Consider the following 27262-nt stretch of genomic DNA (forward strand, 5'->3'; position numbering starts at 1 on the left):
GGGAACAACCTGCATAGTTTTAGAGTACTAGTCATAAACGATATAGGATTCACAAATCAATTTTTAAGCGAGGAAAAATAAAAATAAATCTATGTTCAAATCTGACAAATCACTATTGTGAAAGGTGTGGTTATACATAGTTGGATTACCAACCAGTTGGACTACTGGGAGAAACTTAAGGGGCTTATAATTATCACTCCTAACTCCACCCGTTAATTCCTTCAGCAAATAACACATTTTAATGTTTTTAATATCATCATCCTCAATACTGATTAAAAAGTTTTACTTTTCTTTCCTTGAATTATTTGTGGTCACTAATAGGGAATACTCTTTTAAATTCATTTATATATATAGTATAGGCGTTTCGTAAGGGGGAAGGCACACTTTTGTTTTTAGAAAATTGGTCGTTTATTTTAAGTGCTATGCATAGATGCATATTTATTTTTTACATGTGTGTATATTTATAAACTATGTATAAAACTTAAAATAGATTGACTGTTTTCTAAAAACAAAAAAGTTCCTCCTCCCTACCGCACGATACGCAGATGAAATTGAAAAACGGAGCACTCCTGTATAGATTGCAGCTATTTTGAATCCCCGGTGATTATCAGCTGAATATCACAGATGATTTTGCCCTTATAATACCTTTATGCTTGATATCAGTGAGTTGTATAATTCTCTTTTTTTTCCCAATGCATACCTCTAGAATGACCTAGGTCATACAGTTATCTGAAGGGCAGATTTGTTGGCCACTCTTTCAGGGGCACCCTATTAGGTGGGCCAACGTTGCTCCCTGTATAATTCTTTATAGTTAGTAAACACACACTTGAGTGGACAAAAGGTAACAAAAATAATGAATGCTTACCTTTAACTTGTGCGTGTTTAACTCCTTTGTTCTTTCACTTACTGTTTCTTCAATACTGCTTGAATATCTATGGACTTACTCAAAAAGTTGAGGCATTGATAATGTTCAGATTGCCTTTTAAAAAATGAATTTATTCTTAAATAATCATAAGTTTCCTTTCTTACTACTCATCTATCCTCCATCTTGTTAAGAGCACTAGCTAATCAATTCATAATCACTAATAATGTTTATACGAAAATAAAGTGTTTTAAAAAAGCAATCCGATTATTTATTGGATTATAATGCCTCAACATTTTGAGTAAGTCTACAAATATTCATGCAGTATTATAGAATTTGTGAAGACAGCATATGTGAACGCGCACAGGAAGAAAATGGAAAGCATTCATTACTTTTTATTTATTTAAATGTGGTAATTTAATGAAAGAAAATGTACTACTTATTTGATTAATGGTTGTTTATTAAAAATGAATTACTCTGTCTCACAATAAAGAGAAAAACGAAGAAAATTAAGAAAAATAATAAGTTTCATTTGCTGCGCATAAGCTGCAAGTACATAGAACTCAAAAAATAAGTTAAAAATATCGAGAAAACATGGAAAATAATTGGTTAAGGTTTAAGAAAAAAAATTATTAAAATATAATATTTTTTAATAAAAAATTATTTAAAAAAATTAAATTTAAAATTAAAAAAAGATATTTAAAAAAAAAATTTAATATTTTTAAAAATACTTTATTTTAATAATTTTTATTCTTCTCTTTTCATTAATCCTTATTACATTATTTTCCATGTTTTCTCTTTATTTTTAACATTATTATAAAGAAAAACATTATCGAAGTGACACATAAATTAAAATTAGAACAGTAACAACATTTGTAAAAAATCAATTTTTACTTCTTTCATTGAATTTACAAACTGCATATTATTAGATTATCTATTGATATAGAGATCTTCAATTTAGAGGTAGATTATTTTACCGTTTTTAAAAATACAAAAGTACATTTACAAGTCATGTATGACAGTCAAGTAAGAACAAATTTAAGAATTTTTTTGTGGAATCATCGTGGTTACCTGAAAAATAAGAAATAAAATTATAATAATAAAATAAATAAAATCATTTTATAAAATCACTTACATTATTTTAATAATTTTCAATCTATTTTTTCAAAATGATTAGATTATAATCGCTTTTAAAATGCTTGGAAAAAATAAAGTAAAATAAAAGCTTCAATTTAGGGGTTGAAACTGACATTTAAGCAAAAAAGAAACAAAAACTTTGACGAATCTAATATAGTAATGGAGTTGAGATGAAAAACATTATAACTAGTTTGATAGCTTGGTGAAACTTGGAGGGGTTTCTAACATTTTTTTTTGTTTGTCGTATGCCTGTTTAGGCAGCGGGGGTGCGATTGTTCCTGTTTTTCTGTGGGGCCATCTATGGCCAGGAATTCGACATCTGCCACGCCATTCACACAACCGGCTTATAGGGCGGGTCACATTCACACTCAAAGGAGAAAGAAACAAACATCCGTGCCTTGCCCGGGATTCGAACCCAGGACCTTTCTGGTGCAGGGACAGTTCCCTGCCCCCTACACAAGCCGGTCAGCATTTCCTTTGTCTTTCCTACGTCAATAAAACCGATAGTAATATTTCCAGTCCACGCAGACCACACTTAAGAATCAAAAGATTTCGATAGCGGTTTTTTTCTCCACTTAAATATTAGCTTTCACCCACTAGTGTGCAAACTTTTCTAACTTTATTTTTAATAATTATATATTTACGGCGGTCATTATGGAATATTACGTCCAGATGTATATCATTTTAAAAACGCAAAATTATAAAAACTCAATTAAAATAACTATTATTAAAATAATTAATGGATTTCATAATTTATGGATTCGATTTGAACACTCGCTTGAAAGCATCGCAAGAAATGGCAAAATACACGAAAAGTGAAATTAACATTAAGTGTCATAAACTTCTGACCGCTCTCCGCGTTTGGCCGCGTCTGACCGCTGACAGCGTTTTCATGTATAAAAAGTACTATTTTTGACATGACTTATGTACACTTTTTTCTTTGCTACCTATCTGAACATGTGAGGTACATTTTACAAAATTTTTCACTAAATTGAATGATTCAAAATTCGAGTTGATGCACAGTGGGCCAGTATCCAAGTTTTCGTGGCCGAGATTAGTATTTCGATAAAATTTGTTTAAAAATTTGGGGGTTTTTATTTAGGTTTTTTTTTGTGCAGGTAAATTAAATTCATAGTTGAAATTTTGAAATACACTAAAAATACTAACAGCAAAAAACACAATGGAGGCTGAAATATGGTGAGCAAAAATAAAAAAAAATATTATAATACGTTTAAATAATTAAATATAGGAATGAAAATATAATAATTTTCGTAATTTTATATTAAAAATGAAAAACAAATTATATTTCCGAAGTAATATTACAAAATAACGCGAAAACATGAAAAAAAACATTAATTTTTGTTTTTCGGTATATTTAGTCCACCTTTGTCAAATGATAAGATATAAACTATCAGTTTGTCAAGAATATTAACTAATGCAACAAATTGAAAAATTGTACTATAATTTCAGACTAATTACTCTGATAAAAATGTAACAGTAAGGCGAAATTCCTATATTTATTTCTGAAATATAAATTTAAAAGTTACAATGAAAAGAATTTTTTTTAACATATTTTTCACTACATTGCACTCTTGTCGGCCAAAAAGTAAATTATAATGTTTGGAATGATTATGAATACTTAATTTGGGCGATATTAAAACTGCCTACACATATTTTAGTTGAAAATGTAGTTTTGGCTTTTGGCCAAAATCTTCTGGCCCACAGTGTGATGGGACAAGTAGTTTTTAACTTCATAATAGAAACTTCATTTCAGAAATAGAGAAATTTTACAAAAAAAAAAAAAATTTCCTTCAAAAAATTAGTATTTTTTATTCGTGTTTGGTCTTCTTCAATTTAACGAGAAAAAAAGTACCCCATTTTCCTGAATAGCAATGAATAAGTGCTAGTACAAAATGGTACTTTTTGTACCTAAAACGTTTATAACTTCTAAACTATTAGTTTAATCGTCTTAAAGTTTGGCTGCCTCATTCAATTAAACATGAAAACTTACATCAGAAACAATACCTTACTATATTATAATATTATTGTTTATAGCTTGTAGATATTTCTTCGTAGCCAAAATAAGAAGAAATATACCATAAAAATAATTTAAAATATATAAAATTACTAAAAATTAAAATACATTATTTTGCCTTTAACAATTGAAAATAATTAATAAACATAATAAAATTTAAATATTTTATTTATTTATTTATTTTTAAATTTTTCTTTATTAAATTTATGTGCTTACTCTCTCCTAGACTACATATTTCTGAGTAAAAATCTTATTTTCTGTAATTATTAAAAATGTGGGCCTCAGATTAAATAAATAAGTCACCGTCCTTTCATGCGTCCTAAAAATAAGTAAAATTTTTTATAAATAAAAAAATACATTCTTGATTTCCTAAAGGAAAGTCTTCAGTGATTTCGTAGCACAAACCCAGGACTATTTGTCGCAGCTCAACGTAACTTAAAACCTCTGTTAAAAAAAGCAATGGCATTTACAAAATTTAAGACGCTAACAAGCAACAAGCAACAGAACATAGTTATTTTGTTTGTTTCGGGTATTGTTGCCGAGTCAAAACTGGAAAGGTAAATCTGAATAGTTTTGCAAACCAAAAATAATACTCACGGATTTAATTTCGCAGTATGAATGAAGTGCATCAGTTCCACTAAAAAAAGAAATACATTATTTGAAGTAAAACTAATATAATAATAAACAAATACAAGGAATAATTAGCTTTCAAACAGGTTTAGTGTTTGCTCATAAAATAAAGTGTCATTTAACAGATTTAATTTCGAAAATTACTTACAATTCTCTGCCTTGACCAGACATTTTATAACCTCCAAATGGAACCTGGACGCTTATAGTCAAGAAGCAGTTGACCCTGGATATGAATTAGAAATTTTTGATTATTGATTAAAACATTTGTAACTGTAACTATTGAATTAGACAAAATATGTATTATATGCGTTGTCAGTATGGAGCAAGGTCTAAGTCTTATCAATATTTTTATACAAATAAAAGTTGACTAAAAAATATATTTTAGGCATATTTAATGTACAAGTCCTTAAAATTAAAATGTTTTGTACAAGTATATCGTTCCTAAAATATGGCGGCATGTAAGTTTAAAAACCCTGAAAAAAAAAGAACTTTTAATGGTGGACAAAAGGATTTTGCTTCGAGATTCGAGTATTAGAACAAAAACAAAAATTAAGGATTATTATTAATTTAATCTAAATCCGAAATGCTATTACGTCGTGAGTAAAGAAATCGAAGAATTAAGACTTTATTTTAGTTTACACAGGTAGGGTTGAAGAGGAAGTATAAAAATTGACACAAAAATATGTCATTGATATAAAAATACAATTACTTTGGTTGGAAAATTAGTCTTAAAGTAACGTATAGAACAGGGTTTCTTAAACCTTTTGGTTTGAGGACCCCGCAATTCTTACGAGCATTTTGGGATTATAAACATTGCGCAAATCCGACACGGACTAAAACTATCGTTTTCTTCACTTGTACTCTAATATTCGATTGCAGTTTTAGGTCATTATTTTTTTAATTTTAAGCCGTCGAACAATGTAAAAATTTAATAAGTAGCAAACTCAAAAATATGGTTCTATAATAAATTTAATTACTCGGGTAAATTCAAACATTAATTATAGGCTGTCCATTAAATGTAGTCACTTGGAGGGTCTCTATTGAGAAAATCCGTTTATTTCAAATAGCACAGACCCGACAGTTTGTTTTTTAACTATACTATCAAATCTTGACAAATCTGTCGTCACGGCAGGGTGAAACACTTTTTCAATGTTCTTTTGATTTGATCAACATTTTGCTTTTATAATAATTAAAACCGAATATGCCGCCTCTTACAAATTGGTTGTAGAAAAAAAGTAAATGAAAGTTTATGGTTGTTTCAGAAATCGTTTGAAATTCTTTTGAGGCTCCTAGCCAAAAATCTTCTATAGACTTCGTCTTTATTTGGTTAATACGTTTATTTGGTTAATACGATATAATATAAAACTATGTAAAACTATTATAAAAACTTTAAAAAAAAAACGATCCAAATTGCTAAAATTTATAGCGACCCAATGCGTAGGTTTGGCGACCCCTATCGTGGTCAAGGCCGCAGTTTAAAAAAAGAACATTTTGCATATTGAGGACGTTTCATGAATTTACTTCTGACCACTTTGAAAATTGTAGTTACTTTGAAAAATGCACATTTCTGGATAGAAATGGAAAAGAGAAAATTTTGTTGTTTGAACAGAAATTTTTTTTTAAAAACATTTATAAAACTTTAAACAACGCATGTATTATATTAACTTTAGCCTCCTTTTTCGAGTAAAGCGTTGTTGGAAGTGATTTATTATTGCATAACTTCCATAAAAGTTAAAATAGTTACATTTAATTGTCGTACAAAACAGAGATCAAATGAAAAAGTAAATATTTTTTTCAATCCTCATTGATGAACATTAAGGAATTATTTTCTCCACTTTTGAAAAGAACTATTTTGACATCGAAAACAGTTCATCAGGATGGTGCAGCCAGGACGCACTGCTTTGATTACGCAATTGTAGAAACTTAAGTTTGAGGAATAAGTTTTTATTGTGGATTCTTATTGAGGTAAAATTCTATTCACTTAAATATATTTAATATATTTTTAAGGAGTGAAAACACTGCTAACATTAAAAAAAAATATTTAACTATTTTTTTAATAAAGTTAGATTTTTTTTATTCCTAAATTTCAAAATGCTACTTCTCGTTCAGTTTTGAATGAGAGATGAATCAGATAAGCTGAAAGAAAATTCTAATAAATTTTACGCATCATCATACCATATTGTCCCAGCCCGCACTTGTTGCGAGTACAGAGTAGCTTTGTTCAAATCTTTTGTCAAGATGCCAGCTGCTAATCCGTACTCAGTATTGTTGGATCGCTCGATAGCTTCTTCCAATGTTTTGAACTTCATGATTTGCATTACAGGCCCAAAAATTTCTTCTTTTGCGATTCGCATGTTATCTTGAACGTTTGAGAAAACAGTTGGCTGCACAAAGTATCCTCTGTTTCCATGACGTCCTCCGCCACACTCAAGCTTGGCGCCTTCTTTCTTACCAGACTCTATCAATTCAAGGATTTTATTGAATTGCTCATCATCAATCTGAAAAAATGCAGAAAACATATGCTACAGATTTTTTTAAAAAAACTCTTAAAGGATAACATGATGGTACCATACGAATACCAAATCGAATTCATGGTATTTTTTCTGAAGTTTATTATTTTTGCTATGAATAACTAGTTTTTTATTTTATTTTATAATAATACTAATTTTCATGATTTCTTTCTCGCGCTTTTTTTGTTGTAAATAAATTCATTATTATACTTTTCATGAAATTTTAGAGAAAATGTGAAAAGTCTATTGGAAGAGGAATAAAGTAACACATATCGATCCATTCTTCACTTAAAATGTTTATCAAACACATTGCATGAAAGCGATTAATTGTGCTTCGTTCTTAAACTGTTTAATTATTTCCTAATATTTTAAGAAATATAAAAATATAACACTTTTTATCAGTGTACATGCTAATACATTACATTTGTCGCGTATTTATTTTATCGCAGTATTGCTTTCAGCTAGCATTAGAATAAGGCACAACACTTATTTCCATTGTTAATCTTCTTCTCATCGTTTTACGCCTTGTAAAAAAGATTCAGATTTCATTTAATGTTCATTGGTCAAGTTTAAACTCTATTTAAAACGTAATTGGCTTCTCGCTTCAAAATATATTATATCCCAAGCATTCATAATCGTTAAAGCATTTGATGCCTGTTTTTTATAAATACTGTTAAATGTACTACTTTAATGTTGAATATTTTAGTTTTTTTTTTCCAGATATGGAATGATTTTCCCTATTAAGTATTACATTTAAATTGAAATTAATTTCAAAATCGATTTAATGTACCTGAGGACCTTGAACTGTTTTACCATCATATGGATCACCAACAATTCGTTTCATTGCCAATTCTGTGCTTTTGGCAACAAAGGCATCGTAAATATCCTCTTGAACGAAAATGCGGGTACTTGCACAGCAAGCTTGTCCTTGGTTAAAGAAGAGACCATGATGAGCAATTTGGACTGCCTGATCCACTAGATGAGATAAGAAGAAAAACATTTCGAATTTTGCAGAGTTATTATTTAATATAACAAAATAAAAAATCCAAGTAACATTACTCAACTAGAGGGAAACTTAAAAATATTATATATCGAACCATCTGAATTGCAACTGACGTCTTAGGTAAATCGTGGCATTTGTCCCTTCAAAAGCCAATCTGGTTTGAGACACATGCGTGATGTCTCCTACAGATGTTCAGTTAAATTTGATTTAAATCCCATTGTTAGACATAATCACTTCATTGCTTTTAATGTTTAGGTCTTGTGTATAAAATTGCGGTATAATCATAGCAGCAATAATTTGATAAAAAAAGTAATACAGAGACTCCAACTGTACATTATTATTATTATTATAAACATTATTATTTTTTTTCAGTGGTTGTGAACTAATGCAGAATTTTTTTTTAAACGAACAAACCTTTCCTTTAAAAAAATGCATTAGAACTATATGACCTTATATCTATAAGTTTAAATTGCTTGTGATTAGTGGTGGAGAAAATTCTTTTAATTTTAATTTATTAAATTATAACTATATTACCCTTTCTACTACGAAAAAAAATATTTTCTTAAACTACGGAGTATCCTTAGTAATTGAAGTCTCTGGGTACAGGTGCACTAAACAATTTCAAGTTACTTGTCAGAGAAATTCGGTAAGAATACAAACTGTTAAGAATGTTAAAAGAGAGAATTAAAATTTGTTGTAAAAGACTTAATCAACTCGTTGTAAGATTCACATAAGCTTTTATTAACGTTTTCGTTGTCTAGATTGAGTATAATTTTATTTTACTTTTAATTTAGAATACGAAAATCAATTATTAGTAAACAGGATATAAATATCGCATGCTGCTTTCTTGTGATAAAATGGTTGGTTAAAAATAAAATAATCCAAAAACTGGCAACTATATTACCAATGACGTTGTTGCTCTATAGTATAATGTAAGATTAGGAATTAAATGTTTCAAAATGGAACAAAAAAGATATGCTATTGTGTTCTAAGGAAATAATGGTTGATAAAGAATAAAAAGTTCCTATATGTGGAAACCAAGATATCAAATACATATAGTGAGCTGCCGTCTTCTGACATAATAGATTAGCAATAAAATGTTCTCCTTAGCTGTGGCTAATATCATTTAAACGTCAAAAAACACCACTTACAATTTTCCACGTCAGAACAGACTACTAATGGACTCTTTCCTCCCATCTCCAAAGTTACTCTCTTCAAATTACTCTTTCCAGCAGCTTGTTGAATAAGTTTACCAACCTAAAATTTAATGAAGAAAAAATTATAGCCAAATTTGCCACATAAATTCAATTAAAAGGTAATTTTTACTTTATGAATAATCTATTTTATAAAATATTTCAAACATTACAACTTTGGCGTTTCAAATTAAAACCTGAATTAAATATCCCAGCCCTCGGGACACAAAATTTGTGCTTACAGCAATTCATTGTATAAACAAGATACAGAGGGACAAGTTCAAAATAATGATTATTTCTTACGATTGATGAGTTGTAGAACGAAAATTTCTGTCACAATATTAACAGTTTTTATTTTATTTTATAACCGTCGTTGAACAGCCGACCCAATTTTTGATTTTACGACCACTAGTGTTCAACTCCGTAGACTTGTAATTTTGAACCCAATCCAGAATGCAGGGGAACTCTTGGAACAAGTATTGGGAGAAATTTGCCTTCGTGGAGGATTTTTTTTGATGGAATTAACCCGCATTTGCGTTACATGGAGAGGAAGGCCATGAGAACCTCCAACGGTTAGCCTGACAGCAAGGGGACTCTAACCCATGATCCGTCTACCACTGAGGATATTTCACGTCAACACTGTGGTCGGTGCAAGCCGGATGCGGAATTTGTATCGACCAGCCATCGCCGAGATCGAACTCCGGTTCACCTCATTGAAAGGCGAACGCTCTATCCCCTGAGCCATCGCGGCTCACAATATTAAAAAATTTTTATTTTATTTTATATCCGTAGTTGAACATCCGACCCAATTTTTGGGTTTACCACTACTAATGTTCAACTCTGTAGCCTTGTAATTTTGAACCAATCCAGAAGAAAAGGAAACTCCTGGATCAGTACACTCAGAGGTATTGATTTGTTATGGGAACATGGAGGACTTTGCGACTCGACATATTTGACGTGCATCAGTCACTATTTACTACAAGGGGAGTCTTCGGTCGGCGGGGATCGAACCCACCAACTCTTGACCATGGGCCCAGCGCCCTACCGACCAGGCTATCCCGGCCCACAATATTAACATTGAAATGAATAAAACAATGTAGAGAAAGGAAGTAAGAGATAAGCCCCCGACCCATCCCTGAAAGGGGCATGCGGAAAAATAACTCGCCGTCACGTTAAGCCCCTCAAGAGAATTGGCTCAGGTCCAGACGGGCTCACTCAGTCGAGTGAAGTAGCTACAGCAGCTCCACCCGTGGATTTTATTAAAATCACAAAATATATATACAAAAAAAAAACGTTCAACGGTATACAAGATTTACAATTTCAAATAAGCAATAAAATCGCAAATTTTCAGTGGTAGTACGTGGCGTGCTTAATGCCAAAACCTCATAATCGATGTGAAACACTCAGAATAATAGTAAACAAATTGTACAGGCGATAAAGGTACACAAATCTAATTTGAACCAAATCCAAGCAAGATGTTATAAATTTATCCCAATACAGTTTTTTTTAAAGGATACATATCAAATAACACAGAGAGTTAGAAAAGTGACAATCAATAAAGGCAATTAAAAATAGTAATAACTCTAAGTTCAACAACATTAAACCATTAATTACGTAAAATAAATTTTAAAAGAATTTGAGCTCGAATAAATTAAAAAAAAGTTTTCCTTTTATCATTTACTGGTTTGTCTCATACAGGTCGAGGGCCTCGAATACGTGCCAAGAATACTTTTTCAAAAATTAGTTCTTGATTAAGGTTGGTTTTCGAAGATAATTCGTAAAAGAAAATAAATTTGCTGCAATTTGAGTACCTTACTCTCAGGCAAAGCCATTATATTAAATTATTTATACCATCTTTGTGGTAAACAATTGTCTAAACTTAGAACTGACAAATGGGATAGACTTTTATCATTTAGTGGGCTTTGTATAGGTTGTGGCTATGAATGTGTTGTTACGAATCCTTTGACCCGTTTTTTCTTAGCTATAAGCGCGAACACTATTTCAGGGTCTAAATGTGTTGATAGTGCGGAAATTGTAAATCAGAAGAAGTTTTGTGAAAAAATATATCGTGCAACAGTAGTTGCATGATATACTTTTATGTATGCATAAAAGACAAGCAAATAAGTATACTTATGTACATTTACCCCTTAATGGGTGCGCTCAAGTTAATTCGAGCGTGCTAAACAGAAAAAATTGTGCCTATTCGAAATAATTCGAAAGGGGTCGTATTTATGCTGCTATTTTCATTCTCGAATAAAATAAAGAATTGGAAATTACAAATGAAAGATAAGGAAAATAATAGTTTTGAAGATATTTGTCATTTAAATATGATTATATGCAATAACATTTGTTTATTTAAAAATAAACAACCAGCCTTCTTTCTTATCCTTATTTCGATTGATTTCATTTCTTTAAAATTTTTTTCCCGAAACAAGGCTCTAAAATATGTTTTCTTAAATAATAAAGCTTATTTTTTTTTGCCTGTTTTTTTCAACAAATGTGAGCCTTAAAGGGTTAAAAAAGTATTCTTATACAGGGTGGTCCTGAAATATATGTCAAAAATGTAAAGGTAGGTAGAGGGGACATAAATAAGCATTTTTCGGATAGGAATGTGTGTGCGGTAATGGCACATTAAAGCACTAGCTTGTAAAGCAGTATGAATCAGAGGAAACTGAAAAGACAAGCAAAGACAAAAGAAAATAAAAATTTATCAACAGTTTACGAGAGGTGCTCGAAAGAGCAGACACCAACATCGATACAAGATTCAAAGCGACGGCGCATGGATCGGCGTACATTAGAAAAGACGTCAGGCCTTTCGAGCACATGTAAAGCAGCAACAGACAAGCGGGCAACAAGATCTTCTTGATGGGACTCTCGTACACCAGGCTTTTAGTATGACCCAAAAGAAAATATCCAAGCAGGTTAAATCAGGAGAACGCTGTGGCCAAGGAACTGGACCACCCCGTCCTATCCAATGCTGGCCGTAGGCAGCGTCCAGGTGATTTCTGACGCTCCCTGTACATCCTCTGAGCAGCTAATTCGTTTCCTTGTGCAGCCCCACACATGAAATGCACGTCGGTAAGCTCCACATTGATGATGCATGCTGTTTGAGATCCGTGCGGGAATCCAGCTAGCAAGCGCTTTTATGCGCCGCAGTCATCAGCGCTACCTACCTGCTCTAGGCGGCATTACCGCACACACAATCCTATAAGAAATATGCTTTTTTAAGTCCCCTCTACCTACCTTTACATTTTTGACATGTATTTTAGGACCACCCTGTATAAATGTAAAAAAAAAAATTTTTTTTTACTGAAACGAAATGTGAAATATACATTAATTTTTTTCTAATTACCTCAGTTGAACCAGTAAACGAAACCTTATCCACATCTAAGTGGGTAGTAAGGGTACCACCTGCTGTTGGTCCATAACCAGGTACCACATTAATGACACCAGGAGGAAAGCCGGCCTCCTTCACCAAGTTAGCAACATACAGGGCAGTCAATGGTGTTTGTTCTGCAGGTTTTAAGACTACGGTGTTACCTGTTGCTAGAGCCGGTCCTAGTTTATTACTTAAGAGAATCAATGGAACATTCCACTGTAACAGAATTATTATTTTATAATGAAATAAATAAACTAGCATTAATAAAAGTAGCTAACATTCTGTTAATTTCATGGAACAAACGAGCTAAAAGAAGGGGGGGTTGCACCCAAAGTAGGTGCTCGTGTTTATAAAATAAAGTGAGAAATTTGCTTATTATTTTGGATGACAAAGAGTTTTACTTTTATAATATATTTTCGAGTCAATAAAGCACGTTCGCATAAAAACCTTTTTTATTTATTTATAATGTATTTTGCACGAGAGAGGTCATTTTTTCCGATTTTTTTCGTTTGTTTTATTTAATAAGTTTATTTTTCCTATGGATTCTTTTAACGTGTTGACACTTAATTAATGCATATAACTATGAATTCTCAACTGTTATTGTGAATGATTTATAAATAAAGAGAGTTAATTAAACAAGAAAAGAACGAGTAAAGAAAGAAGTCAAAGCAATGAAACAGCGTATGAGTGAATCAGTGAATTTGAGAATCCACGTATTGAGTGAATCAGATAATCAGTTTATAAAAAAACGTTAAAAGTATTTTATTGATTGATTGGGCAAAAAATAATATCGCACTTAATAAACTTTGCAAATCATGAAATTACCTATACAAAATTTTTTATTTAGCATACAGAAAATTTATAATAGAATTACGGCCTTTAAAATTTTATAAATAACACCATCTCTATTTTGAAAATGAAAAAAAAATTCGTATTTATTTCACAAAATACAGATGTTTCCCTTTCGAAAGCTAAATGAATAATTTTCTTTTAAGAACTTAATCATTTTTAAGAACATAATCAGATAAGATTATGAAGGGTCTACTTCTAACCTTAGAACTTTTAATAATGGAAAAAAAATCATTGCTAAATTTTCCCTGAGATTACAATGCATCTTATCTTAAATGCTACTTTGTGTTCATTATCAGCACCAGATTTTCTCTTTTATCCACAGTTGCTAAGCAAATAAAACAGGAAGCTTGTAGAAAAATATTTTTTTAAGAGTTTGAGATTATACAGCCAAGGTTAATACAGGTTTATAAAGAAATATGTATAATATATGTACTGTATTGGGCCATAAATATGTAATTTTGTGTCGATCGTTGATACTGGGAACAAATATCCTTCCCCGGGCTTCAAATAATAGCAGATTTTCACGCAGAAATCTGTAGCTTGAAAGAAAGCAAACTCATAAATGCGATAAAATAATTTTTAAAAAAATTTAAATTCGGTTAATGAAGCTTTATGATTTTTTTAATTCATTATTAATTATTACTGTGAAGGATAAGTAATTTTCAGCATTTTTTGCTTATCGTAGGACATTTTAAAAGTGTATCTCTTAACATTTTCAACAAGAAACAAAATCTACAAGACTCAAATTATAAGATATGAATGACTCACTGTAAAAAAGCATCGGAAAAAAGTACGGAAAAGAGTTCATGTTATACCACAAAAGAAACCAGAATCATTAAGTTTTGATTAAACGAATTTAAAAAAATTTTATAACTATTTACTAACCTAAGAATTTAGTGATTGTTAAATGGTCATTACACGAGAAATGCATGACATTAATGATCATTACATCAAAAAATGACACCCAAACATTTACTTATATTTATATATAAAGACTTAATTATTTTATCAAAATTTAAATTTGAAAGTTTATTTGCTTGAAATACATATTACAATTTTTTTAATAAATAAATACAACATAAAAATATTATGTTCTGCGCAAAGTAAAGTAAAAAAATTTTTAATCTACAAAAGTTTTTGACCTAATGCTCAAACGTGAACATTAAATGCGCAACAGTTACGACTGTAAGCTAAGCATGCCAATTTATTACAGCAATGGTTAATTTAAGAACAAGTTACAAAATCAGTCACAAAATATAATCGAACTGAATACGTTTTTTGCTATATATTTAAAACTAAACGACAATCATAATGCTTTTTCTTCTCGCACAAAAATTTTAAATTAAATTTTTAAAAAAACTTGTTAATGCTCAAAACAACTTCCGACGTAAAAAAAAAACTTTTTTCTTATATTTCTAAAAAATAAAATATTTTAATTAAATTTTTTAAGAAAGCTTTTGACTTATTCATCAGATTCGTTCAAACAAAAATACAATAATCATTATTTGAAAAGAATTGAACTCTGATATGCGAAATTAATAAATGCAGTGGATAATTTAAGTTATGAAATCAGCATAAAAATTTACTATTTCTTATGATGTTTTTCTCCAGATCTCCATAAATGATTGACCAACATGCAAGACATTTCCGAGTTCTTATATTTCTTACGATAATATAGACGCAAATAATAAATAAATAAGAAATAAACAGTGCAAAAACTGTGTCTGACTCAAAACAAAAAAAAGTTCTTATTAGCCTGCTAGTTTAATACAAAAATATTTGATTTAAATGTTTAAAAGAATATTAACTGCTAATTCTAACTGCTACAGATTATTCAGATGAGATTTTTTTCCTCTAATGGATTTTTAGAAATATGGAATCTACAAAAAAAGAAAGAATTTTTTTTTAAATAGATAAAGAGTTAATTCGTATAATTAGAAATGTAAAAAAATAATAATAAATGATTAGATGGATAGAAAATGAGCAAATACTTACCGGTGTAATTAAACCACAAACCCCAATTGGTTCTAATCGAGTGTATGTAAACGTGCTTCCGTCTAAAATAATTATTAAAAAAATATTAAGCTTTAAAAACAAGTAAAAATTTTAAGCAAGTAACAAATGCTGGTCCTAAAACAAGTAGTAACTTTTAAACTATACAAAAAAAGAGATTAATAAGCACACCAAACCTAAAATTAGTCACATCAGGAGAAATAACAAGAAGCACTATTTAATATTGTATAACTAAGCCTCTGGAATTGATGAACACTTAGATTCAACTAAGAAATGAGCTTAGGAAATCTTAAAATACGTCTTATGCAGTTTAATCTTGCAGTTTAATACAGTTTAAACTAGTCACTGAGGGTTTGTAGGGTAAATCCACTAAATTATAAAAATACTTACAGTATTTGACGTTTTGATCGCTGTTCGAACATCCCCAACGATTTTCCGTGTGTAGAAGTCAGGTGATTCTGCAGGCCAACCGAGATGCAATAAGGTGTGCAAGTATTTATAAAACTAGTCACATATTCTTCCAGTATATTTCATTTTATTTTATAACCGCTGTTGAATAGCAGACCCAATTTTTTGGATTTACGACTATTAATGTTCAACTCTGTAGCCTTGCAATTTTGAACCCAATCCAAAAGACAAGGGAGCTCTTGGATCACGTGTTGGGACAAATTTACCCTCATGGAGGATTTTGGATGGAACTAACCCTCATTTGCGTTACATGGAGAGGAAAACCACGAAAACTTTCCATGGTTAGTCTAATGGCCAGGGGATTCTAACCCATGATCCGTCTACCACTGAGGATATTTTACGTCAGCACTGTTGTCAGTGTAAGCCGGGTGTGGAATTCGTATCAACCGGTTCTTGTTGGGATTCGCACCCGGTTCACCTCATTGGAAGGCGAAAGCTCTATACCCTGAGCCATCACGCTCCTTCCAGCATATTGTAAAATAGAGGTATAGATAGATAAACTCATGATTAAAATGCAAAAAAAAACATCAGTTTATGCAGAATGTTAAAAAAAAAAAAAGTTAATGCATGTTTTAATAAACATGATGTTCATGTAAATTTAATATTCAGTGAATGGATCAAATCCGTAATAAGAAGCTCTTTCTTGAAATATTACAAACCTGCATTTTATTTAAATCAGACTTAGCACACGATCAAGAGGAGTGATTAATTTTCGGGGACGTGATCTTATTCGAACGACAAACAATTTAAACTACCCTAGTTCAATTAAAATTTATAGATTTATTATTTGAATAATAGTAATAATTTCTTGAGAATAGAGATATTATACGTTGGGTGAAAAATCGTTCACAAACTTTAGAGGAGTTAAAAAGTTAAATTATCTTTTTATGAAATAAAATTCTTCTTTTCAAATTACTAACGCTTTCAAAATTTTTTTCGTGGTTTCAGATAAATGTTGATGAACCTCCCCCAATCCGCATATTTAGATAGTGTAGGGGCCAGTGTACAAACCAATAGTGTACTAACTAGTGTAAGCTAGTGTACCTTTCCAATATTTGAATCTTTAATTAAAAAAATAAAGTTAAATTTGTGTATTTCTGCAAACAGATCACACGCAGACATTTATAAAATGTGAACATTTTAATGAAATGATAATTAATTTAATTATAAAAATAATAATAAATATTTCATTACATAAATAATAATGAATATTTAATTGCCCAGATCATAACAAATATATAATTACACATAAGATAATAAATAATTAATCATTCATTATAATGAATGACAATAAATTAAGTACACAAAAATAAAAATATGCAAATTATTTACCTGATGGAATAGTTTTTCCATGAATTTTATCGGCGCATCCAGCAAAGTAGCGCAAAGTCTTAATAGCTGCTGCTATTTCCCAAGTAGAATCAACAAAAGGTTTTCCATTTTCCAAAGTAAGAAGATTCTAAACAAAACAGTTTGGAAATTTTTAGTTAGTTTCTCATTCCGTATTTTTAAATTTTTGAAACACTTTTTTGAATAAAATGTTGAATGCTATTTTCACAAGGTGCTTGAAAACCACCATGTTTTTGAAGTTGACTTGCGCAATAAATTAAACTGTTTTAATTGATTTGGCTTTAATTAATCCCAAACCGAATCACCGAGCATTTTACTTCTGTTTTATTTTTAACAATTCGAACGTGCTGTAATTTTTTTTCGTTATATTTAACTATTATGTAATATCGTACAAATTATGTATAAAGCAAAAATAAATTCATTGATTTTGAAGCAAGTACACTTCACTGATTATGGTACTTTAGTATCAAAATGACTAGTTGTTTTTTAAATTTGCTTACTCGAACTTTACTTTATTTTTCTTTACTTAACAAGAAACATAAATATGTTCCCATGAATATTTACTATGTTTTCTTTTATTTATATTATTTTAGCTAAAATTGATATTGATTTATATTATTTTAACTAAAACTAATATTGGTCATAAATGAACTGCCCAGTATTGACATTTTTCTTTAAACAAATATCAATATTGCTTATAGGTTCTCTGTATATATGATATAATTTAACGTCTCAATTAAATAAAATAACATTTTTCCAATATTTAAAATTTTTTATTCCTTATTTAACCATTTTATTTCAAAAGCACAGTTTTAATTGTTGTTACTTACAATCGAGTTCCTGCAACTGGAAAAGAAGTGAAGTGATTATGCCTAACCACGTGATTTAAATCAGATTTGATTGGATACCTCTAAGCTACGTCAGGCGAGTGAGTGTCGAACCTGATTGGTTTCTGAATCGGTAAATGCTATAATTTACCTACGATGACGTTACTGTCAAGGTATTCAATGGGATATCTGCAAGTGACGTAGTGTGGGTATCTCGAGACTGATTGGTTGTTTAAACGTGGCTTTGTTTAAGTTAGAAACTGTTCTTTCCATTCCATTTCGAGTTAACTTACCTAGCAAGTATGAATTCTCTGAAGTAACACATTCCATAAACCTTCACAAAGATTCCTTCACAATGATTTCAATTCTTTCACTATACATTTCTTACTTAACACAAAGACTGGCACGAAGCCATGTAGAACATAAACAAACTAATTATGCATCGAAGTTGCCAGGTGCACAAAGCAAAAATATATCACGTGTTACAATAAAATACATAGACATGTAATAAATCTAAGAAAGAATCAAATCAATGTGCGTTCGGGGCTGTATTTAATTAACTTCCCATTAATTAACATTCTAACTTACGTGGAAAAACTTAGCTCACTTTAACACGCTATTTTGCTAATAAACGATCAGCGGGTGCTGACGTCATAGGTCACCTGTGTGGATATTGTGATCCTCTTCTTCTTGAAGTGCAAGTATCCAATTGCTCTTTTTCTTCTCCTTTTCAACCAGTATCAGCTTGCTAGAAATTAAGAATATGCAAATGGCTGACAGATGCTGTAATAAATAAAATTACTTACTCCTAAATATTCTGTGTCTCGTTCAATCAAATCTGACAGCTTGCTGAGAAGTCGTCCTCTGTCATAAGCATCCATTGTTCGCCATACTGAACCATTTTTAAAGGCAGCTCTTGCTGCTTGAACTGCTTTTTCTATATCTGCCTAAAGAAATGAATCAAGAATGTTAAAATTTTATTTAAAAGTTGAAAAACGCTATTACTAATTAAGGTGATAGACCACTTTATGATTTTGAAAAAATCGTTTTTATCTCTTCCTGTCATAAAAGTGACTTTAATACTTTAAAATGATATAACCGAATAAAATAACTGTTCACGGGTGTTTCAAAATGACGTGGTTAAAATGAATGGGCAAAGCATGCATAATACAAAAGGAAATAACATAAGAACATAAAATCGTTAACACTACCTGGAACCACTAGAGGGTGCTTTTATGATAACATTAAGACAAATCACATAGCCACCACGATAACCAGATTTGTCTCAAATATATTTTTTAAAAATATTTACAAAACAGTTCTTTCATCACGGGAAACTTTAGCTTGAAGAATCGTTGTTGCTTATTCGAGATACGACTGTTGGTATGTTTAAAATACGTCCGTTCGAGGTACGCCTTTTGGTATGTTGTTGGTATGTTATGCACATTTCCATGTAGCACTGATCGTCTCCAGATTTTTGGAAAAAATTTTGAGAATCTTCTTTAATTGTATCGGTGATAAATGTGAGGAAATATGGTAAAAATGAAATGATGAGAATGATTTTTGTTTTTTGTCTTTGTCACGTAAAATTTGAAACACCGTCTAGCGGCTCTGTATTAAAGTTTGCGACAATGTTGCTATGTGATTTTTCTATTCTTTTTGTAAGCCTAGTTTACCCTTTTGCCTTTTGAATCACCTTGTATGAAATAACCTATAATCAAATAATTTATTTTACCTTGTCGCCTTCTTGAACATCGCATATCTTCTCAGCTGTTGCAGGGTTAATGACTGGAAATTTTTTTCCACCCGCTGAATTCATCCATTCATTGTTGATAAAAATCTATAAAAAATAAAAATTAAATATATAATTTTATTTGACTTTATTGTGTGTCATTACATAAAACTTAAGTCTGTATAGTTATCAGAAATTTCGGATGAGAAAAGTTCATTTGAATAGCTTGCAGAAACAGGAAAATTAGAATAATTGCATTAAACTTACAGTGCATAAAAATAATTAAGGTCTGGATATAAAAAATGCGCATTTAGTTTTGAATAAATGTTAAACAGACAAGTGATTAACTTTCATATATTTATTATAAAATAATCGTAAACAAACTTTAATTTATTAAAAAATGCCTAAATTTTTTCAGTTTAATTTGCATTAAAAGTTTCTTCTGAATTTAAACCAACAGAGCACTAAAAAATAAGACAAAATTGCATTGTTTTGTTTAACTTAACTGAGAACCATTTTTCTTAGACAAATATTTGAAATAGATGTTGTTTTTAGAAGATTATTGATTTTTTAGATAACTAATGTTAACGAGTGAATTAAAATGCTGATTTTGTGGTCTGTAAGTAGTGTAGATTATATAACGTATACAACAATCAAATAGTGCAGTAAAAGTAGATGCATATTTTTTTAAAAAATCTTGTTACCATAGTAACTATAGCATAAATGACTTTTTATCAAATTAAATAATAAATCTAATTTAAATGTGCAGATAATCTCAAAAATTATATAAAAAACTTTTTTTTGAAGTATTTGAATATACTGAGACAGTCGAATACACTGAGTCACATCGTTTAAATTCTTTCCATTTTTTTTTGGTTCCGCATAAAAATTATAATAAATTAAAAAAAGAAAATACAGGAAAACTTTCATATTTATCGATTTAATCATTTCGTCTACCAAATTTATTAATTCATTTATTACTCTTTTCGGTTAATTCCATAAATGAAGCCAAATTCTTGTCAATTTTTTTGACCTACTCCCCTTTGACAAAGTGTCATTATTAACCATTTCTCACAAGTCACGATATATTTCATAAAAATAAACTATTAGTTCACAAACAAAATACATGTTAGTGATCTTATTTCGAATATTTTTTCTTTTTAACTATGAGTGTTAATAATCTGAGGGAAAATAATAGTAATATTGAGCTGTGAACATGCTTTGTTGAAAAAGTAATATAGAATAAATATACTGTTTATTTTAAATGTTTTTATTGTAATTAAAATGTGTGATGTCACACTACTTGTTACCCCTCTCAACCCCTTGTCACGAACTGTCAAGATTTCAAATCCCCCCTTCCTTCAAAGCGTAACATCATTTCGGATCTCATAATATGAAAAATTCAGTAAAATAGGATAAATCAGTGAAGAATAGTTTATATCAAGAACACAAGAAAATTTTCACCTCAAATCAATTAAAATTCCCTTTGTTAAATATAATTTCAAAATCCTATTATTCAAGGGCAAATTTCTAAACATTCCGAATGATATACATATTTCACAGTTGCAATTTCAATCCCGATTAATAGAGCTTGTAACTTTTACGGTAAGTGAACAAATATTAGAAATACAATAAATAATCTGTTTAACCTAATTACGACCTTTTGAACAGTGTTATCTAATTAAAATTAATGTTACTAATTGTTAATGTTCTAATTAATGTTACTCGTTTCAGTTCGCAACATTTTTAGCAAATCCAATCCCCAATTAATATTCGAATAGTATGAATAAAAAAAAAGCCTATGGTTGAATCTGTTATTAAAATTTATTTTATATCAATATGTTCTATTTTGTTCTTTTCTATTGACGTGATTAAACTCAAAGCAGAATTTTTGAAAACGAAGTAGGAATACAAGTTTAGTCTGTTTCAGCCCTTGCACATTTATTATTATCTCTAAATTGTATTTCCACTCGAATTAATTAAAGAATAAATAAATGAAACATTCTTATCAAATTCAACCACCGTTAAATATAAGATTATTGGGAAAATTCAATTTAAAAAAAATACTTATATTGTTAAATTTAGAGTTAAAATTTATATTGCACTATCTTTTATTCCATAATATTTTCTATTATTATATTTTTTTATATTATATTTTCCATCATAGAATTTAGTTAAACGAAGTAACTTAGATTGTTGTCTGTTTTCAACCGTTACCATTAACTATTTATTTAAATTGTATTTTTTATGTCGTTTGTCTAAAAATTGGGTTTAAAAATTATTAAATAAATAAAATGTAAAAATTTTAAACCATTTTTTTTCCAGTTCGCATTATTATTCTTGAAATGAGTAATAGGTTTAAAGCCGCATCTACACTGTTAACAATTTTAGCCTGCGTTCAACCTCAATATCGTACAAATTTGTTGCAGACTTAATATAGTGCTAAGTTGCACCCTATTACCATATAAATTAAACAATATAAAATTTGATTACACGACACTATATGATTAATCTAAAGCGGAAATATGGTTAGATTTAACATCTTATTACGATTACAGTAAACTAGCGCAATATTATGGTTCAAGATACCGATGTTATATGGTTCGAGATACCGGTATCATGGTTCAAGATACCGATATTATGGTTCAAGATAACGATATCTTGGTTCAAGATACTGATATCGTGGTTCAAGATATTGATATCATGATTCAATATACAGATATCATGGTTCAAGATACTGATATCGTGGTTCAAAATACCAATATCATGGTTCAAGATACTGATATCGTGGTTCAAGATACTGATATCATGATTCAATATACAGATATCATGGTTCAAGATACTGATATCGTGGTTCAAGATACAGATACTATGTTTTAAAATACCGATATTAAAGTACAATGTTGAACCGTTTTTTTCTGAAATTTTACTGTTTTAATTTCTTTTCTCTCTCTTTTTTTAGTCTTTATAATAAAGATTTTAAGCAGAACTTAAATTTTTCAAACAGAGACTATGTTGAGGTTCCTATTTCTAGTCCTGAGAAGAAAAAAACTGAAAACGGAAACAAATAACAGTGACCCTAATAAACAACTTATGCTGACCTGGTTTCAAGATGAATTTCTCACTTAACCAAAATGACATTCTTATAACACTTGATGAGAAATTTACGTCTATTTAATGGAGTCAGAGAGAGTGAAAGAGTCATTCATTTTAGCTCGTTTATTTATTTATTTATTTTGCTGCAATGAAGTGACCTCTTTCACCCTGGAATTTAATCCTACCCCATGCGTCCTTAGTAGACTGCATGCAATGTTTTATTTCCTAACAAAATACGTTTATGTAAGAGAGAAATATGTATCTCATTAAAATCAGTTATATGCTTGTAATGAAGCTAGAGGAGATCTCTCGGAGAACGTAGGTTGTATAAAAACAAGTTAAATTGGTTTCTAAATAAGAAATAATTTTGGACGATGACCTCAATTTAGATTTTTATTTTTACGATGCTTTATGAACTCGCTTTCGTATCTGTAATGGTGGAATCTAGCAATCGAAATTACGACTACTTTCGGCAGAGGACTCAAATTACTACTGGAATTCTGTGCCAGATGACAATGCAACTTACAGTTTTCTGAATAGTGCAAACAAAGTTTATCGACATTTTACCACCATATCGCCAATCAAAATTTTGATCGCAAGCTAAACAGAACACAAAATCAAAAAGAAGAAAATAGTAAAATAAAGTATTTAAAAAACTTAATGTTATGTAAAAAACTTCATATGGATTTTCGTCGGATCTAAAAGGAAAACCGGAGGTAGCATTACTTTCGTAGTAAAATTTGATCATTATCGAAAATCTCTCCCCTTGTCTTCCTAAGTGATGTACGTTTTAGGTCTGAAAAAATTCATTTTTACCTTAAAAAAAGTATTTTCGAAATTTTTATTCTTTTTATTAAATTTGGTTGCCCGAAATGAAAAAACAATTCATTTTGTTGATTTATAAAATATTGCCGCAGAGTGTGTTTCGTTCTTCAGTAGTCATACATTTTTGAATGCGCCGAAGAATTTCATAAATTTCAAATTCTAATTTTGAAAGTCATATTTTCAGAATTTTATTTTATTTTATTACCGGCGTGGAACAGCCATCCCATTTCTGAGTTAACTATTAATGTTTGTAATTTTGAGCCTATTACAGAACAAAAGGGAACCCTTGGAACAAGCGTGGGACAAAATAGACTTTATGATGGAACTAACCCACATTTGCGTTGCATGGAGAGGAAAACCATGAAAACCTCCCACAGCTAGCCCGATGGCAATAGAATTCAAAGCTACGATCCGTTTACCACTAAGGATATTTTAAGTCAGCACTGTGGTCGTCGTGAGCCACGAGAAGAATTCGTATCAACCAACCACCGCTGGAATTAGAATCTGGGTCTCGAAACTCAGGCGGAATTTGGAAGACGAAGACTTGGAAGACTAAACCTAAGACACCAAGACTCAATATTTCTGAATTTTAAGAAAAGCGTATTTTGAAAGTATAAAAAAGTTAAAAATAAAAAAGTTAAAAGTAAAAGGCTTTAAATCTAGTGAAAAATAGCCTCAAAATTACACGTTTTTATAAACGTAAGCAGTTTCTAAACATTTCAATAAACCAATTTTATTAGGTGATCTGTAATGACCACCCCTCACATATATTCTTTTTTTCCGATTCTGTTGATTGATAAATCCGATAAATGTTGAAAGCTGATTATTTAAAACACTACCATGACTTACTAGGTAATCAAATTGGTTTTGGTGCTTATCGTACTTCCATCCTTGCAAATAATTCGACAAATTTCAATAGCGTTTTTCGTGTTTTGTTCCATTCTCGCTTAAATATTTATTTGAAAATCCCACTATGTCTATTTTTATAAATCATTTTTCACCGGAGTCAAAATATATATTTATTAAGGACGAGGATGATGAAGCACACTGTTAAATGTTGTTTTTAATCAATTTATACTTTTAAAAAAAAACACCTTCTGTTTTTCCATTAGTGAAACGCCTTTTCTTTTCACAGAAATAATTTTTTTTCTAATTCTTTTATACTTATTTTCCCGTTCTAAAATTTATAATTTGCAAGTGCTGCCCAAAAAAAAATATTAAAATTTCCAGAAAAGACGGGGGGAAAAAATCAGAATTGATGAATAGAGTATACATAACAAATGAATTGAGTTAAACATATAATAACTTCAAATACACCATTTGCTGATGAATCATCAACGATGATATATAATTGCATAATTTAAGATAAATGTGATATTTTAGTGATAATTTGAAATCTACTTCACAAACAATCATTAAGTTCAAGGACAGGAAATAAAACAAACCGGTATATGTTTAGTCTTTGCACACATAAGTGTTAGGCTCCATTATAATTCGAATTACGAAACAATATTTCGTTAAATATTTTTGACTTCATGACTTTCACTTTTGACTCATAGAATATTTTTTTTTAAAGATTACTCCCTTAAATACTTTATAAAATGAGAATCTAATAGTATATACACACTACCCTACAATAATGGAAGAGACATTTTCAGTTTTTAACACTGTAGAGGTGTTTAGCTCATACAATTTTTCATACTTAGCAATAAGATTTAAAGCTTTCAGAGGTTTGGAAGACATACAATAAATTAATAAAGAAAAGAAGTATTTTTGAACGACCTACACAAGAAAATCAAGCAAAAACTTGTATCGATTACTTTAGTTATTATTTTTAATAATTGCATTAAGTTTCATAAGCCTAGAGTAAATATTTATGGAAATATGAACATTTTTATAAAAAAATACGCCTTACGTATTTTTGATATTAGTACTTCAAAAATATTCAATGACATTAAACAAAATGTCTGGACAAATTTAAGATTAATTACAAAATTGCTGATTAAAAACTTTTTTTAAAAAAATTCGTTAAAAACTGCTCTAAATGTGAGAGTTTAAGCTAGTCCTTTTAAACTGCCGATTCGCAGAAAAAATTTAAAGAAGTTTTTTTTTTATAATTTTGCAGGGAATCGTATTTGACAGCTAATGATTAAAGCTTTATTTGAATATCTTAAAAGATCCATTAATTCTAATTCTATTTCAAATAATATCTTGCGAGTTTCAAGCGAGTTTCTAAGTGATTTTTGTACTTTTTTAAAGAAAGCTCAAAACGATAAGGGGTTATCCACAAATTTCATCTTGCACTATTAAAGCAAGATTAATTAAAAATGAGACCTGCACTGTGAGGGATCACCCCCCCCCCTCCAGCAATAAAAGTATGTTTTCTTTTGCATATTTTCTTTCTCTATACCATCATAGTTTCCAGACGATGATTATAAGGTATTATCAGTTGTTATTAAATTTTGTCTTATGATGCAAAATAAAATTTGTGAAGAACCCCTGATCGTTTTCAGCTTTCTTTTGAGCAAAGCTTCAGCTTTCTTTCTAGTTGCAAAATACGATTCACTACAAAATTATGAAAAAACTTATTAAATTTTTCTGCACATGCGTGGTATACAAAGGAACTAATTTAAATACTCATAACTTGCGAAGTTTTTAACGAACTTTTTTAAAATTTCAGATCGACAATTTCGTAATTGATCTTAAATCGTTTAAAATATTTTGCTTAATTCCATCAAATATCTATAAAGTTATAGCGAAAAACCGTAAGGCGAAAAAATTAATTTTTTCTCCTAAATACATTAAAATTTATAGAAGGCGAAGTAGTAGTTTTTATTCAGCAAATTAACAAGTATCCTAACCACTTTTGAAGCGGCATTGATTTTTAAAAAAGATTTACTGTTTGAAATGATAATTAAGTTCATAACTTCATGTGAATTCCTCATAAACTATTTTTAAAATATTATAGTTGTTCGACTGGTTTTAAATGCATATAAATCAGTTCTAAATTCGTACTTTAATTTCTTATTTTCTAATACAGTGAAAATTACTATCTGAAGTTGGACAAGGATTCTATCTCTTACTTAAATTTTGATAGAATTAAAAGTTCTTTACAAAATGAGATTCAAAACAATGAAATCATAAATAAGTAATCTTACTTGTGTGTATTTGGGCTGAACGTTAGGGTCTGGCTTGAAATGCATAGCGGAGTGTAACGAAAAACGCGTCAAAGGAGCTTTTCTCTTTCTGACAGAACTCGGTTCATTACACACTAGAAAACACGTTTCTTCCGTTATATACTGAACGATAAGAGAGAGTGGCGTTAGTGTATCATTTCGACATCCTTCACT

At 29.9% G+C, this 27262-nt stretch overlaps 1 protein-coding gene across 1 annotated transcript; it reads right to left on the reverse strand.

Moving 5' to 3' along the window:
* Positions 1 to 1734: 1734 nt before the first annotated feature.
* Positions 1735 to 27262, reverse strand: LOC107449834 (aldehyde dehydrogenase, cytosolic 1). The gene is made up of 12 exons (XM_043042328.2): positions 27071 to 27262; positions 19995 to 20099; positions 19066 to 19206; positions 17415 to 17541; positions 15597 to 15658; positions 12723 to 12965; positions 9329 to 9434; positions 7965 to 8149; positions 6840 to 7162; positions 4813 to 4887; positions 4632 to 4671; positions 1735 to 1933 (listed from the first exon to the last, which is right to left on the reverse strand). The coding sequence occupies exons 1-12, from the start codon at positions 27113 to 27115 to the stop codon at positions 1901 to 1903; spliced, it is 1485 nt and encodes a 494-aa protein (XP_042898262.1). The 5' UTR covers positions 27116 to 27262; the 3' UTR covers positions 1735 to 1900.

This window comes from Parasteatoda tepidariorum, chromosome 2 (assembly GCF_043381705.1).
Source record: "Parasteatoda tepidariorum isolate YZ-2023 chromosome 2, CAS_Ptep_4.0, whole genome shotgun sequence".
In the NCBI taxonomy this organism is placed as follows: Eukaryota; Metazoa; Arthropoda; class Arachnida; order Araneae; family Theridiidae; genus Parasteatoda; species Parasteatoda tepidariorum.